The sequence below is a fragment of the Amblyomma maculatum genome, chromosome 3 (assembly GCF_055883805.1).
Source record: "Amblyomma maculatum isolate TAMU_Amacu chromosome 3, ASM5588380v1, whole genome shotgun sequence".
Lineage (NCBI taxonomy): Eukaryota > Metazoa > Arthropoda > Arachnida > Ixodida > Ixodidae > Amblyomma > Amblyomma maculatum.
Window position 1 is genome coordinate 94,305,782 of NC_139346.1, and position 11,062 is coordinate 94,316,843.

The 11,062-nt window shown below is 46.5% G+C and overlaps 1 protein-coding gene across 1 annotated transcript in view; it reads right to left on the reverse strand.

Moving 5' to 3' along the window:
• The window catches only part of l(3)80Fj (lethal (3) 80Fj), a 141,726-nt gene that overhangs the window by 104,773 nt on the left and 25,891 nt on the right, over positions 1-11,062 (reverse strand). Inside the window, exons 11-17 of the mRNA XM_084597788.1 lie at positions 5,986-6,138; positions 4,278-4,375; positions 2,811-2,886; positions 2,372-2,527; positions 1,299-1,391; positions 629-701; positions 379-547 (exon numbers count right to left, since the gene is read on the reverse strand). Coding sequence (XP_084453914.1) covers positions 379-547; positions 629-701; positions 1,299-1,391; positions 2,372-2,527; positions 2,811-2,886; positions 4,278-4,375; positions 5,986-6,138 — 818 coding nt within the window. The remainder of the gene's footprint in view (positions 1-378; positions 548-628; positions 702-1,298; positions 1,392-2,371; positions 2,528-2,810; positions 2,887-4,277; positions 4,376-5,985; positions 6,139-11,062) is intronic.

Consider the following 11,062-nt stretch of genomic DNA (forward strand, 5'->3'; position numbering starts at 1 on the left):
TTATGCGTTTAATTAAAAAATTGCGAGTTTAGCACTTTTACGTTGTCCATATTAGTGCATATTTTGTTTTGCTTTATTAGCAAACTTATTTACAGGAATTTGGGTGCGCACTTTTATAACAAATATCAGATATAACGAACAAATTTTTGTACCCCGTACTACTTCGTTACAATGAGGTTTGACTATAGTGCCGATTAATAACAAGGCCAGAACTGCGAATTTCGGGCCCAATTTTTTCGGATCCGCATATCATACGATGTGGTAATCTGACATGATAAGATCGGAAAAACCTCGTAATATAATCAGGTTTTTACGGTATATCGGATAAAGTCTAAAAGTTAAAAATAAAACGTGGAAGATCCACTCTGTGATGCTTGCCTTCTCCTTGATGTGACTGTCGACAAAGGCCGAGAACTCGCGGAGGAGGAAGCAGGCGAGGGAGGTGCCGCTGAGCACTGAGACCAGCTTGCGCACCGTGCTTTGCGCTGACTGGCGCACAGGGTGGCTGGCATGGCTCAGGGCCTTCAGCAGCGGCACCGCAAAGGGCCTGCACAGACAGGGCAGGGGGTCACTTCACCTCCTCCTATGAAACTGATCGCTGCAGACACACTGCAGTAAGGGTTCTCACTTAAGGTTGGCAAAGCAGGAGTCGGGGTAGTCGAGAATCATCCGTGTGATCAGCTGCAGCACCAGAAGGTATGCTGGAAGGAAGCAAACAAGAGGAAAGGAGCTGAATACAACTGATAGATGCATATGCAGGCCAATCATTACAGATGCCCAGCAAGGCTGATCCCTTTTTCTCCAGGCACATAGTTGTTGGACTCATTACAGCCATGGTTGCAAGTAAACCACTCACATCGTGTTAGCAGTGGAAATTGCGGGGTTTGACAGCTATAAGAGGCGCCTGAGTGGAGGGCTCTAGATTAACTTAAACCCCTTCGCTTAATGTGCCCTTCGCATAGCACACAATGTTTCATTTCACCTCAACCAAAACGTAGCTGCTGTGCCCTGGATGGAACGTGGGCCCTAAAGCTCAGTACTCGAGCGCCCTAACCACTAACTAAACTAAAAAAAGAAATGCTAGACTCTAATTCCTTAAAAGATTGAAAATAACAACTGTGCAGTATAAAATCAGCAAGATGACTGTTACTTGACCATAAATTCCTACTTCAAAGAAAATACATGAAAATGAAAAGTATTTACGGATCACAGAACAGCTAATAATACATTGTAGTGCGTGCTTTGAATGATAGGATGACCCTGCTCATGGCAAATGACGATGAATACACCGAACTTACTGTCTTCTGATGCGGCCTGCAGAAACTTTTCAGCAAAGAAAGGCTGCTTTTCAGAATCTAGAAGCTGTGTGACCATGCTCTTGATCTTGTTTTCTGAAAAAAGAAAGATTATGGCATCATTGATCAAGTGAACAGAACACTAAGAGAAATAAACCTGCCATCCTTAAAATTTGCAATCACCATGAATGGTAAGTTAAACACTCATTTATGCAGTAAGCAAATGCAACTGTCTAATGTTAGCCCCCTTTGATAGCTGTTGGCAGTTACCTCTAAATAACCTGTAACCAAATCTTAATGCCTTTTATGAAGTAGTTACATGGCAAAGGCACCAATACTGCTACAAGCTGCCAACAATGGAATGCATATAAATGTTCCACAAAGTTGATGAACAGCAAGAACTCTAGCGCTGTACTAGAAAGGCTACAGTAACCAGCAGTAATCACTTGCCTTGATGCAAGGCCTTCTGTCTACATCAAATCTGCCTTTCTTCCAATAAATTCCACCGTAATTCACCACTTCTTCTGCATGTATCTTTCTATACCTGTTAGCGTTCAGTTTTTACACTGCCGTCTTGCAAGATATCTCTACCAGTTCTACCAATAATCCTGCTCCAATAATGCTGACATGATGAATAAGGTAAGTGAAATATAAGACCTACAGAGGAGGCCAGGCAAAAGGAGAGCTAGGCATCAAATAAAAATTTTCTGCCGAACTCCCTCTGTTTGTGCGCGGTTTTTCACGTGTTGATCATACTGGAGCTAATTGCGTGCTGGCCCCCACTCTCGGCCAGAAAGATGAACGCTTAGCACACTATTGTAATCAGGGTACCAACCATTACTGCTAGGCATTTATCCAACACTCATAAGCGTGCTACTCTGTCCTCTTCTGTCGGCAACAAATGGACACAGTGCACAAAAAGTGCGCATTCCATGCCAACAGGTGTCACTGAAGCATGCACCTTCAGCAGTGCCCACTTCTGGCACAGTGTGAGCTTGTTGCCAACCGCACCTATTGGCACACTTCCGTGCATGCATGCAGTGATGAACATCTGCTTGTGCTTGAGGTGCTCTCACCAGAGGGAGATCCGGCCGGCTGCAGGCGGAACAGGAGGCAGGCGGCAGCCAGGCCCTCGCAGACAGGCCCCGGCTGGGATGGCTGGGCCAGTGCTCTTTCCACGGCCTTCAGCACCAGGCCCAGCACGGGCTCCACCTGCTTGCAGCCCGGCATGCCTACACCCACCCACCACAAGAGAAGAAGGAGGAGGGAAAATAGAACTATACCAAAACACCATATAGTTCTCAAGGAAGGAGGAGGGAATCACAATTTTACACAGCTGAAACCTGCATGAAAGCGCACAGCAGAGCAGCACGTATGTAAAACCCCTTCAGAGAGCATTTGAGGTATTGAAAAATAAAAACACCCGGTTATCAGCCAAAAGTAACAGCAAAGTGACCTGCTTTGTCTTGCACGGTTTAGTCGACAGCAAGGCGCACTGCTTAAACCAGCACTCACCGTGCAAGGCTGAGATCATGCACTGCAGGTATCCGTATCGAACGGCAGAGGTGGCAGTCTTCTGTTCCATGCCCTCCTGCAAAGACAAAACAGCGCAGAGAGTTTTTTCTAGAGACATCGTTACAAGAGACACTCGATTATAAGAGACACTTTAAAATGGCTTGATTGGTTTTCCTATGTTTGCCGTGTTAACAGCATTGCCTACAAGAGCCATGATTACAAGAGACACTTTGTTACTAAAGACAACTTTTGCAGGTCCCTAAAGTAACTTACCTATTCACCGTTTATAAGAGACACAGCTAACCCAGGTATGCTCATGCAATGCAGCTGACTCGTGCCAACTTGTATGTGCAGCAGTTTAGATTCCCCTAAATAAATTCTGTTCCATATCAGTGTCCTTTTTTGTCGCAATATGTCAGGAACGGAGAAGGAATGCCTCCTCTTTCAAAATGTCCCTGTTGTTTCAGTCAGACAGGAATGTGACAACAGTGGCTGAGACAATGGGGAAATTTTGACTTCCCAGTCATGAGGAAGTACTCCACCTCGGTTCCCGACATACTGCTGTAAAAAAGGACACTGATGTGGAACAAAATTTAGATAATGAAATCTAAACTGCCGCACATACGAGTTGGTAAGAATTTTTCGTTACAAGAGATATTTTGTTCGGGTCGCTTGTGTGTGTCTTGTAACGAGGTATTACTGTAATACAAAAGCTGCTAGTGATAGCGTGAGCAGCTACGGTGTGGTACGTAGAGTTTGATGTCCTGAAGCAACACATAGACAACACAAGGACAGCCCCCCTCCCCTTCCCCATTTCACCCTACATCACCTTCCCCTATCTGGCATGCACCACAGGCACCGATCTGAGCAGTGGCACAGGCACTACCATGAAGGAAATTCGAGTGCTGACCGATCCTTCCAAAATATGATTTTTCAGCCCCACTACGAGGGCCTTGTTTACAATGAAAGACAACTGGCCAGCGCTGGAAAAATTTCATGCCATCATACCTGACCAGACGGGTTTTTGTCAAACCCTGAATTTGATTTCAGACCCTGCCATGTTCCCATTATCGTTATGGTCTGTGCCTGTGCCCTCTCCAGGAGTGAAGGTCATGCCATTAACTCCAGTGACGCTAATTATGTCTACAATGTAGGTTAAAATATCCTAAGAGCCTGGCTAAGATACACTGAGGTCCACTTTAGTCTGAAACATCAAACTTTTGGACCTTGTCCATCAGAAATGTTTGTCACAGGTTAAACATGCATTCCTATGAGGTATTTGAGGTGCTTCAATGAAGTCCAAAACTGCATGACAATTTAAATTAACAGAGTGCAAAAGATCCAAGATGTCCCAATGAAAGAAAGGTCAAAAGCAAAATAGCACAGATATTCTCATAATGACACAAACTAAGGAATGTGTTAGGTTGTGGCAGCAAAAAAGTACCCTGAACACAATGGCATGCTTACCTTGAAACCAGTCACCAGGAACGCGGGTGGCTCCTCGGTGAACCGGGCACACCACTTCGACATCATCTTGAGAGTCAGCAGCAAGGTGCCTTCATGCACTGCACACATAATGAGACAGTGGCCAGTATGTGTAGGTAAGAAACTGCGGTATGAAAGACATCAACTGCATAAAGCATATGAAGAGCACATGCCTTTGAAACCAACTACAACGGAATCCATGGGACACGTGAGAAATTTCACCGAGCAAAAGCATCTGTTGCCGTGAAATGAACTCGGAATAGCAACAGATTATAGTAGGTGATGCATGAACAACAATGTTTACTTCCAGAAAGCAGAAAGCGCTGGTTTCCTTTTGCACGCTTAATGCCACTACTGTAGGAAGATTTCAGTAATATTTCATCACCGCTTGCACTGGTGCCTCACTGTGTTGAACTCCAATAAAGTCCCCAACACTACAGGACTCCTGCACTTCTTCGCCGGTTTATCGCATGGTGCAGTCACATTTGGATGCTGCTGGGCTTTGGCCTAGCGCAAAATTTCACCATGGGCTTTCTCACATATCACACATGATGGGGACAAGATGGCCAATACCTCACTCCAGACAATCACGAGGCGAAAGCACATGGTTCATTGTTTGACCACCCACGTTGTGCTCCATACTTTGCCCATGCTCACGGCGCTTACCCCGTCACTTTCAATGCTCCTCGTCCCGAGGCGCGAGCTCTGCCATTGTAGTTTTGGTCGACTGTGAGATGCGGGGAAGTCCAAGTACAAAATTTCACACAGGGTTTCAGAAAGGGCGGCCAAGTAAAGGTGCCATCTTCAGAGCAAGCAATCATGTAAATAACCTGCCTTGTAGCCCCTGCACGTCAGTTATGAGCGTAACGGCAGAGTGACGACAATAGAAGAACCCTCATCACCGGGGCAAAAAATACTGCCTGTTTATGTCTGCACTTTTCTTGCAGAAAGACAAAATTGCACACTTCTAAAAGGCTGTCTGCTACTTATGCTACGGAGCCTCTACAAGGCGTCAATACAGTTTCGCATCTTCAACAGTTTTTGTGTGCATTTTTGCGTGTGTGCATGTGTTACCCTTGACAACTCCACCTTTAGATGATTTGAGCCCTCGTAGCGTGAATCTGTGTCTTACAAGCCATCGTGCTACATTTAGTAGTTAGTCTAGTGCCAATTCACGGACCGTTCCATCAGTGGTTTTCAGTGACAGTGTTACATTACTGCTATGCCATCTAATCAAGGAGTATTGTATTGTTCGTTTTTTCTTTGTATGATACTTTTTCAGTCTAGCTTGGGTAAATTTTGGTTGCGAAGACCCATACAACACCTTTCTGAAATTTTTTCACGTTTAACCGATATTCAATACATGTTTGATTCGATAATCAAATAACACACTACGCACCTACAAGTAAAAATTGGGCGCCCAAATAACAAATGTGGCTCAAAACAGCTATGACCAGTGCCTGTCCTCAGACAGTAAGCGGTGTGCTAGAGTTAAGCAGCAGTTCTGTTTCTTTTACTTATCCAACTTCTGGTTGCATTAACCCTAACTTGGTATCAGAGCCTTCCACATGGCAAAAGCTAGCATGCTGCATGTCTGTTCCAATTGAACAGGACTACACTAACTGTCCTGTAGACAGCCTGTGGAGAGAGCCGAGGTACATGCTGTGTGACTAGCGAGTCACTCACTCACCCTCAGCCTTGAGTACCGCCAGCAGGTGCTTCAGGGCAACTTCGCTGAGCTGCTGGACGTGCGAGGCACCATTCACCACGTGGCAGCTCGCCTCACCAATGGCAGTTAGCACACTTAGCCGCTGCTCCGTCGTGGTCAGCTTTCCCTCGGAGCCTGCACATCAATGCACACAGCCTTCATGAAGGGACATAACCAACATCCGCAAACATGCAAGTTTTGCTATCTAAATGTCATTAAAAGAAGAGTTCAAGCACAACACAATGTTAATTCTTTCCAAATTATTCTACTTCTTGCTTTTTATCAACCTGCATACAAAGACTCCAACCTATCTCCACCACAAGGTTCTACCTCTCCTAGCCAAAAATCTCAAGGTTGGCGGTGTGCAAATAAAGTTGATGGCGAATTTCTCAGCCTCAAAGGACCGCGAAAGTGTCCGTAAAATTTTGCAGTTTTTTTTTTACCTCTTTTTTTTTTTCTTCTGTCACCTTGTGGATTAGTGACTTGAAAAATTGATCTATACTGTTTTGCACCAACGCTTCACTTTCATGCAAGCAGGTCCATCTGAATTCCAGCGAGAGTCATTGTGTCCCCATAGGCAAATGAAAAAGTAGCAACTTGTTAGCCACGCTGTTTCATGCAGATCAGCATCACCTCTCTTGGTGCTGTCAGACTCCACAGGTATTTCGCAAATGATTTCCTTGTCCACAAGCTCAGTGCACAATTCTAACTCGCTGAACAACTAAAAAGCAGCTGCAGTGCATGCATCGTAAAAGTCGTTGACAAGAAGTTCCTCGCAGGATGGCCAATTGATCACGCTATCCTTGCCTGAATCAACCAATTCACAACTGAGCATGAACCCTGCAATGCAAACACAGTTGTGAAGCATTGAGGTCGTCGCCGGCTTCCACGCGTCAGAAGATATGTTGAGTGCTTTAGCAGGTCTACAGTGTGCAGCTTTTTCCGCTGTCAAGGCAAAGTGCTATGTGCAAAAGCAAGTGAAAGTTATAGTCAACACTGCGGTTGTGGTTTAGGCCATGGTCAATCGCCTGCGGAGCACTCCCTGTGTTCAAGGGCAAGTATTTAATATTCACAGACTTCAAGTTGTTAACATGCCTGCATAAGTGCCATTATCACGATATCAGTGTTCAGCAAAACCTTGTGGTCTACGAGAGCGAATTTGTGACTTAGCTTCTGTATATAGCCCTTAAAATGTTGCTGCATGATCCATGCTTTCTTGTTGCCTTATAAAAGACGGGCTAGGACTCCATACCTTCGAAGCACTCACGGCTTCCAACCTTCCAACCAGGAACAATGGCAAATTTTTCAGCTCCTTATATACTGATGCCAATTAACACTTTATTGTCCACGCCTATTTCCATCGATAGCCTGCTATCGATGGTTTCACAATTCGAATTTTCCCGCTCTCAAAGCGCTCCTTGATATGTGGCGGCATCCAGTGGGTAATAGAACAACCCTTTTTTCAATTTCGTTTTCGATTTTATTTTTTCTGCCGCGTCGCACCCGTCCTTATAGTTTTGAAGTGACGTAACCGGCGCTCCTTGCTTGCAAAATGGCGTCGACGTCGCGCGCTGTGTGGGGATTCACAATCCCCTTCCTCCATTATAACGCCCGCGCGTAATTAACACGCGTGATTACGCGCGCTGGCAGAGAGGTTTGCGGAGGAGAGGGCATGCTGGCCACCCCCCGCCGCCTCCCGGGCCTGCGGCGACGCTGCCGCGGGCTTCCCTCTTTCCTGCCGGCGTAACCGGGAGACCTCCTCTCCCGTTCCGTGTCGAGGAGGTTTTTATTTCACCTCCATACGCGGCGTTCGCTCGCTACACGGTGGTTGTTCTTAATTGCTATTCCTTTGCCGTGTACTCGAGCACAAGAAACTATTTTCGAGTACGTAACTCGGTGTTTGTCCCCTCTGGCCCGAACCCACCGCAGTGGCGATTTCTCGCACCGCGGGTTGGGGTCACAGCTCTGTCTGATGGGGCTGGCACGTCGAGGCTAGAAGATGACCGTAGCGTCTAGCCCCCCCCGTGGCTCATTCTTGCCAAAATGAACCCCCATAGCTGCTGCTGCTGCTCGGAAGCGGCCCGTTTCCACGGATACTGACGCATCTGAGTGCTCATCTGTGGATGCTAACAGCAACAGTGATGACTAAGAAGACGAATTCAGCTCTTCCGACTTCAGCACCGACAGAGAAACTGCGTCAAACCGACCAGGAACGTCAACAGCCATGCACCAGTAAGCTTCGTTTTCTCTTTAAAAAAGTTCCGCTTTTGCTGCGCGCTGATGGGTAGAAATCAGTGTTCTGGAGGTCACAACTGTTATCTGCAGGGTGTCAATGTCATTCGGACGGGACTACTTGCCGCCGGCAGCGCAGAGAGTTCTGTTTTCTCCTAGGAGACAGCGAGGGGTGGACTCGGCATTGGCCGCCGCAGCACCACACGGCGCTACTCCAGAGCCATTGATTTCTTTCTGCTACAGTCAACGACCGATAATTCGGACTCCACGGGGAATGTAAACCAGTCCGAAATATCGAATGTCCGAAAAAACGAATGAAGCAAAAAATACCTGTTTATTTACATTTTAGGGTGCCTGTTTCGGGAAGAATTTGTCGATGCGTTGCTGCACGCACTTCCGCTTACGTGCAACCTGGAAGCAGCTTGTAGAAGAGACCAGTCTCATCGACGTTAAAAGTGTTGTCTGGCGAGTAGCGACTAAGCAGCGCTTCAAGTTTTTCACTGCGGTAGTTTGCGACCAGTGTGCTACTCACTGCACCACTTTCACCGCACATTTTTTTGAAGGTGAGGTCGAACCGCTTTTTAAAATTCCTGAGCCAACCGTCGCTGAACTGAAATCCTTCGATGCCAAGCCGCAGTGCGAGTGTCTCAGCCTTATGCTTCAAAAGGTGGCCAGAAACAGGAACACGCTGGGCGACAGTAGCGTTAAGCCAGATGTTCAACGCTTCTTCCAACTTCGGGTAAAGGCCTTGTCGCAGCCTTTTCTGTTCAGCTGTTGTTGTCTTCTCCGTGGCCTCAAGAATCTTGGACCTATTCTTCATATAGTCCGATATCGTTTGGTTGGAGATGTTGAACTCACGGGCAACTTCGACTTGAGAACGGCCGCTCAGCACTTGCTGTATTATGGCTGCTTTCTTCGCCATTGTCAGCGTCGTGTATTTCCCACGTTTCGCCGCCGTCGGCACGGACCGCGAAGGCACCGTTGGCGCCATTTGCCGTGGCCTGTCGTTGTCAAACTCAAGAGAAACGTTGTCGTATGGTCACTTGAAAGAACCTAGCCTAACGCTACTCACGCACGAGGCACTGAACAAACGAGCACAAACTGGTGGCCGATGGCGAAGACGCGGGGAGGCCAAACATGCCCGAGGGCCAGTCATGCGGAGTGGAGCGCCGCCTGCTGTTCTCCCGTCGCAACTGTCCTGTCGCACCGCCGCCTCCGTGATCAGCTCCAGCAATGCCGACGGCGCACCGTTCGCCGATCACGGAGGCCACAGTCGCTTATTGCGAGTAGGCGCCAAAGGAAGGCACTTGTCTCCTTTCTTTCTTTCTTTTTTTTTTTTTAACTAGGAACGGCGGCGGGGGCAGCGCGCGCATCGAGGCACCCTGTTTAGAGTCCGGATTATCGAATATAGAGCCGGAGGCTGTCCGAAATATCGGTCGTCCTTACACATCATGTTTATGGGGCCAGTGGCGGTGCCGCAGACCTGTCCGAATAAACGAGCATGTCCGAATTATGAGCGTCCGATTTATCAGTCGGCGACTGTATTCTTCACCACGGAGATCATCAAGAAGATATGCATGAACACGAACAAATATGCATGGATGCATATTTTGGAAAAACCTTCCTACGACGAAAAAGACGGATCTTGGCGAGATGTCACTCCAGAAGTGATAAAAAAATGTTTGGCCGAGCAACTGGGATTTGGTGAGCCACTACCTGTAAACCCCGATGTTCGCCCTGTGTTTTTGCCTCATGATCAACCCCAGGGGCTGCAACACAAGCCCCCCAAAAATGAAGCATAAGAACTGCAAATTGTGCTATGAAGAAAGCAAGGTGGAACACAAAGCAAATGTTTTCTGCGAGACATGTGCAGCAAACCTCTGTTTCACGGCAACAAGGAACTATTTCACGCGGTGGCACGATAGTCATATGGTCTAATGTTTTCTTTCCTAACTTGAGTAATACTGTACTTAGAAAGCTAGAATTTGCAGCATTGTTACCTCGGTCCCTGTTCTAAAAAACGTATATAATTTGAAATTTTGCTGTTTTTATGATTTATTTTTATCTTAACTGCAATTTTTTTCAGATAATTTTTTTTCACCACCTATGCAATAAAGAAGGTAATTGTGACTAATACCATTGTGAAGATAATTTTCTCCTCTACAATTTGCTACCATACACTCCTGTACTAAGCAAGTTTTTGTAAAAATGAAAAAAACATTTATGACACCACTCAAAAACCCCTACTTCTCTCGCTGACAGGCCGAGGTAACCAGAAAAAAGGCAAGCATCTCTTCTGGCATGAGCTTGGTTCTGTCAGGGTTGAACACGTTTCCTCGTGAGTACGCCTTACAAAAGAGACTACAGCTTCTAGCAGCGGAAGCCTGCAACAAGGCTCAAATCAATAGCTGCGCTTTCGTTTAAAGCTGGAATCAAGGCATTTCTTGAAGCCAGCAACTCCTCACATTGAAACCTGCAATGTTCAGTAGAAGTATATTAGTTTCTGCTTTGTTTGGGATGTCAACTGGAACAACAAGCCTTACTAGCCATTGTTGACTTCAGCCACATGAGGAAGGCCTCCTCAACCTTAGGGTGCCTGCCTTGGCTTGTATCCTTTTTTGCTGACACACACATATTGCTTCCTTTCACGTAAACTTGACAATCTTCCAACTGTTTTCCACTTAGCCCAAGGGTGTCTATTTCGAAATTTAGAGCTCTTTTTAGATAACAACCACTTTTATTGCCACTGGAAACTTCAGGCAGTACTCGTCTCACTTCAACGGAGATCTAAACACCGATGTCCAGACCGAAGATTACATCAAGGACT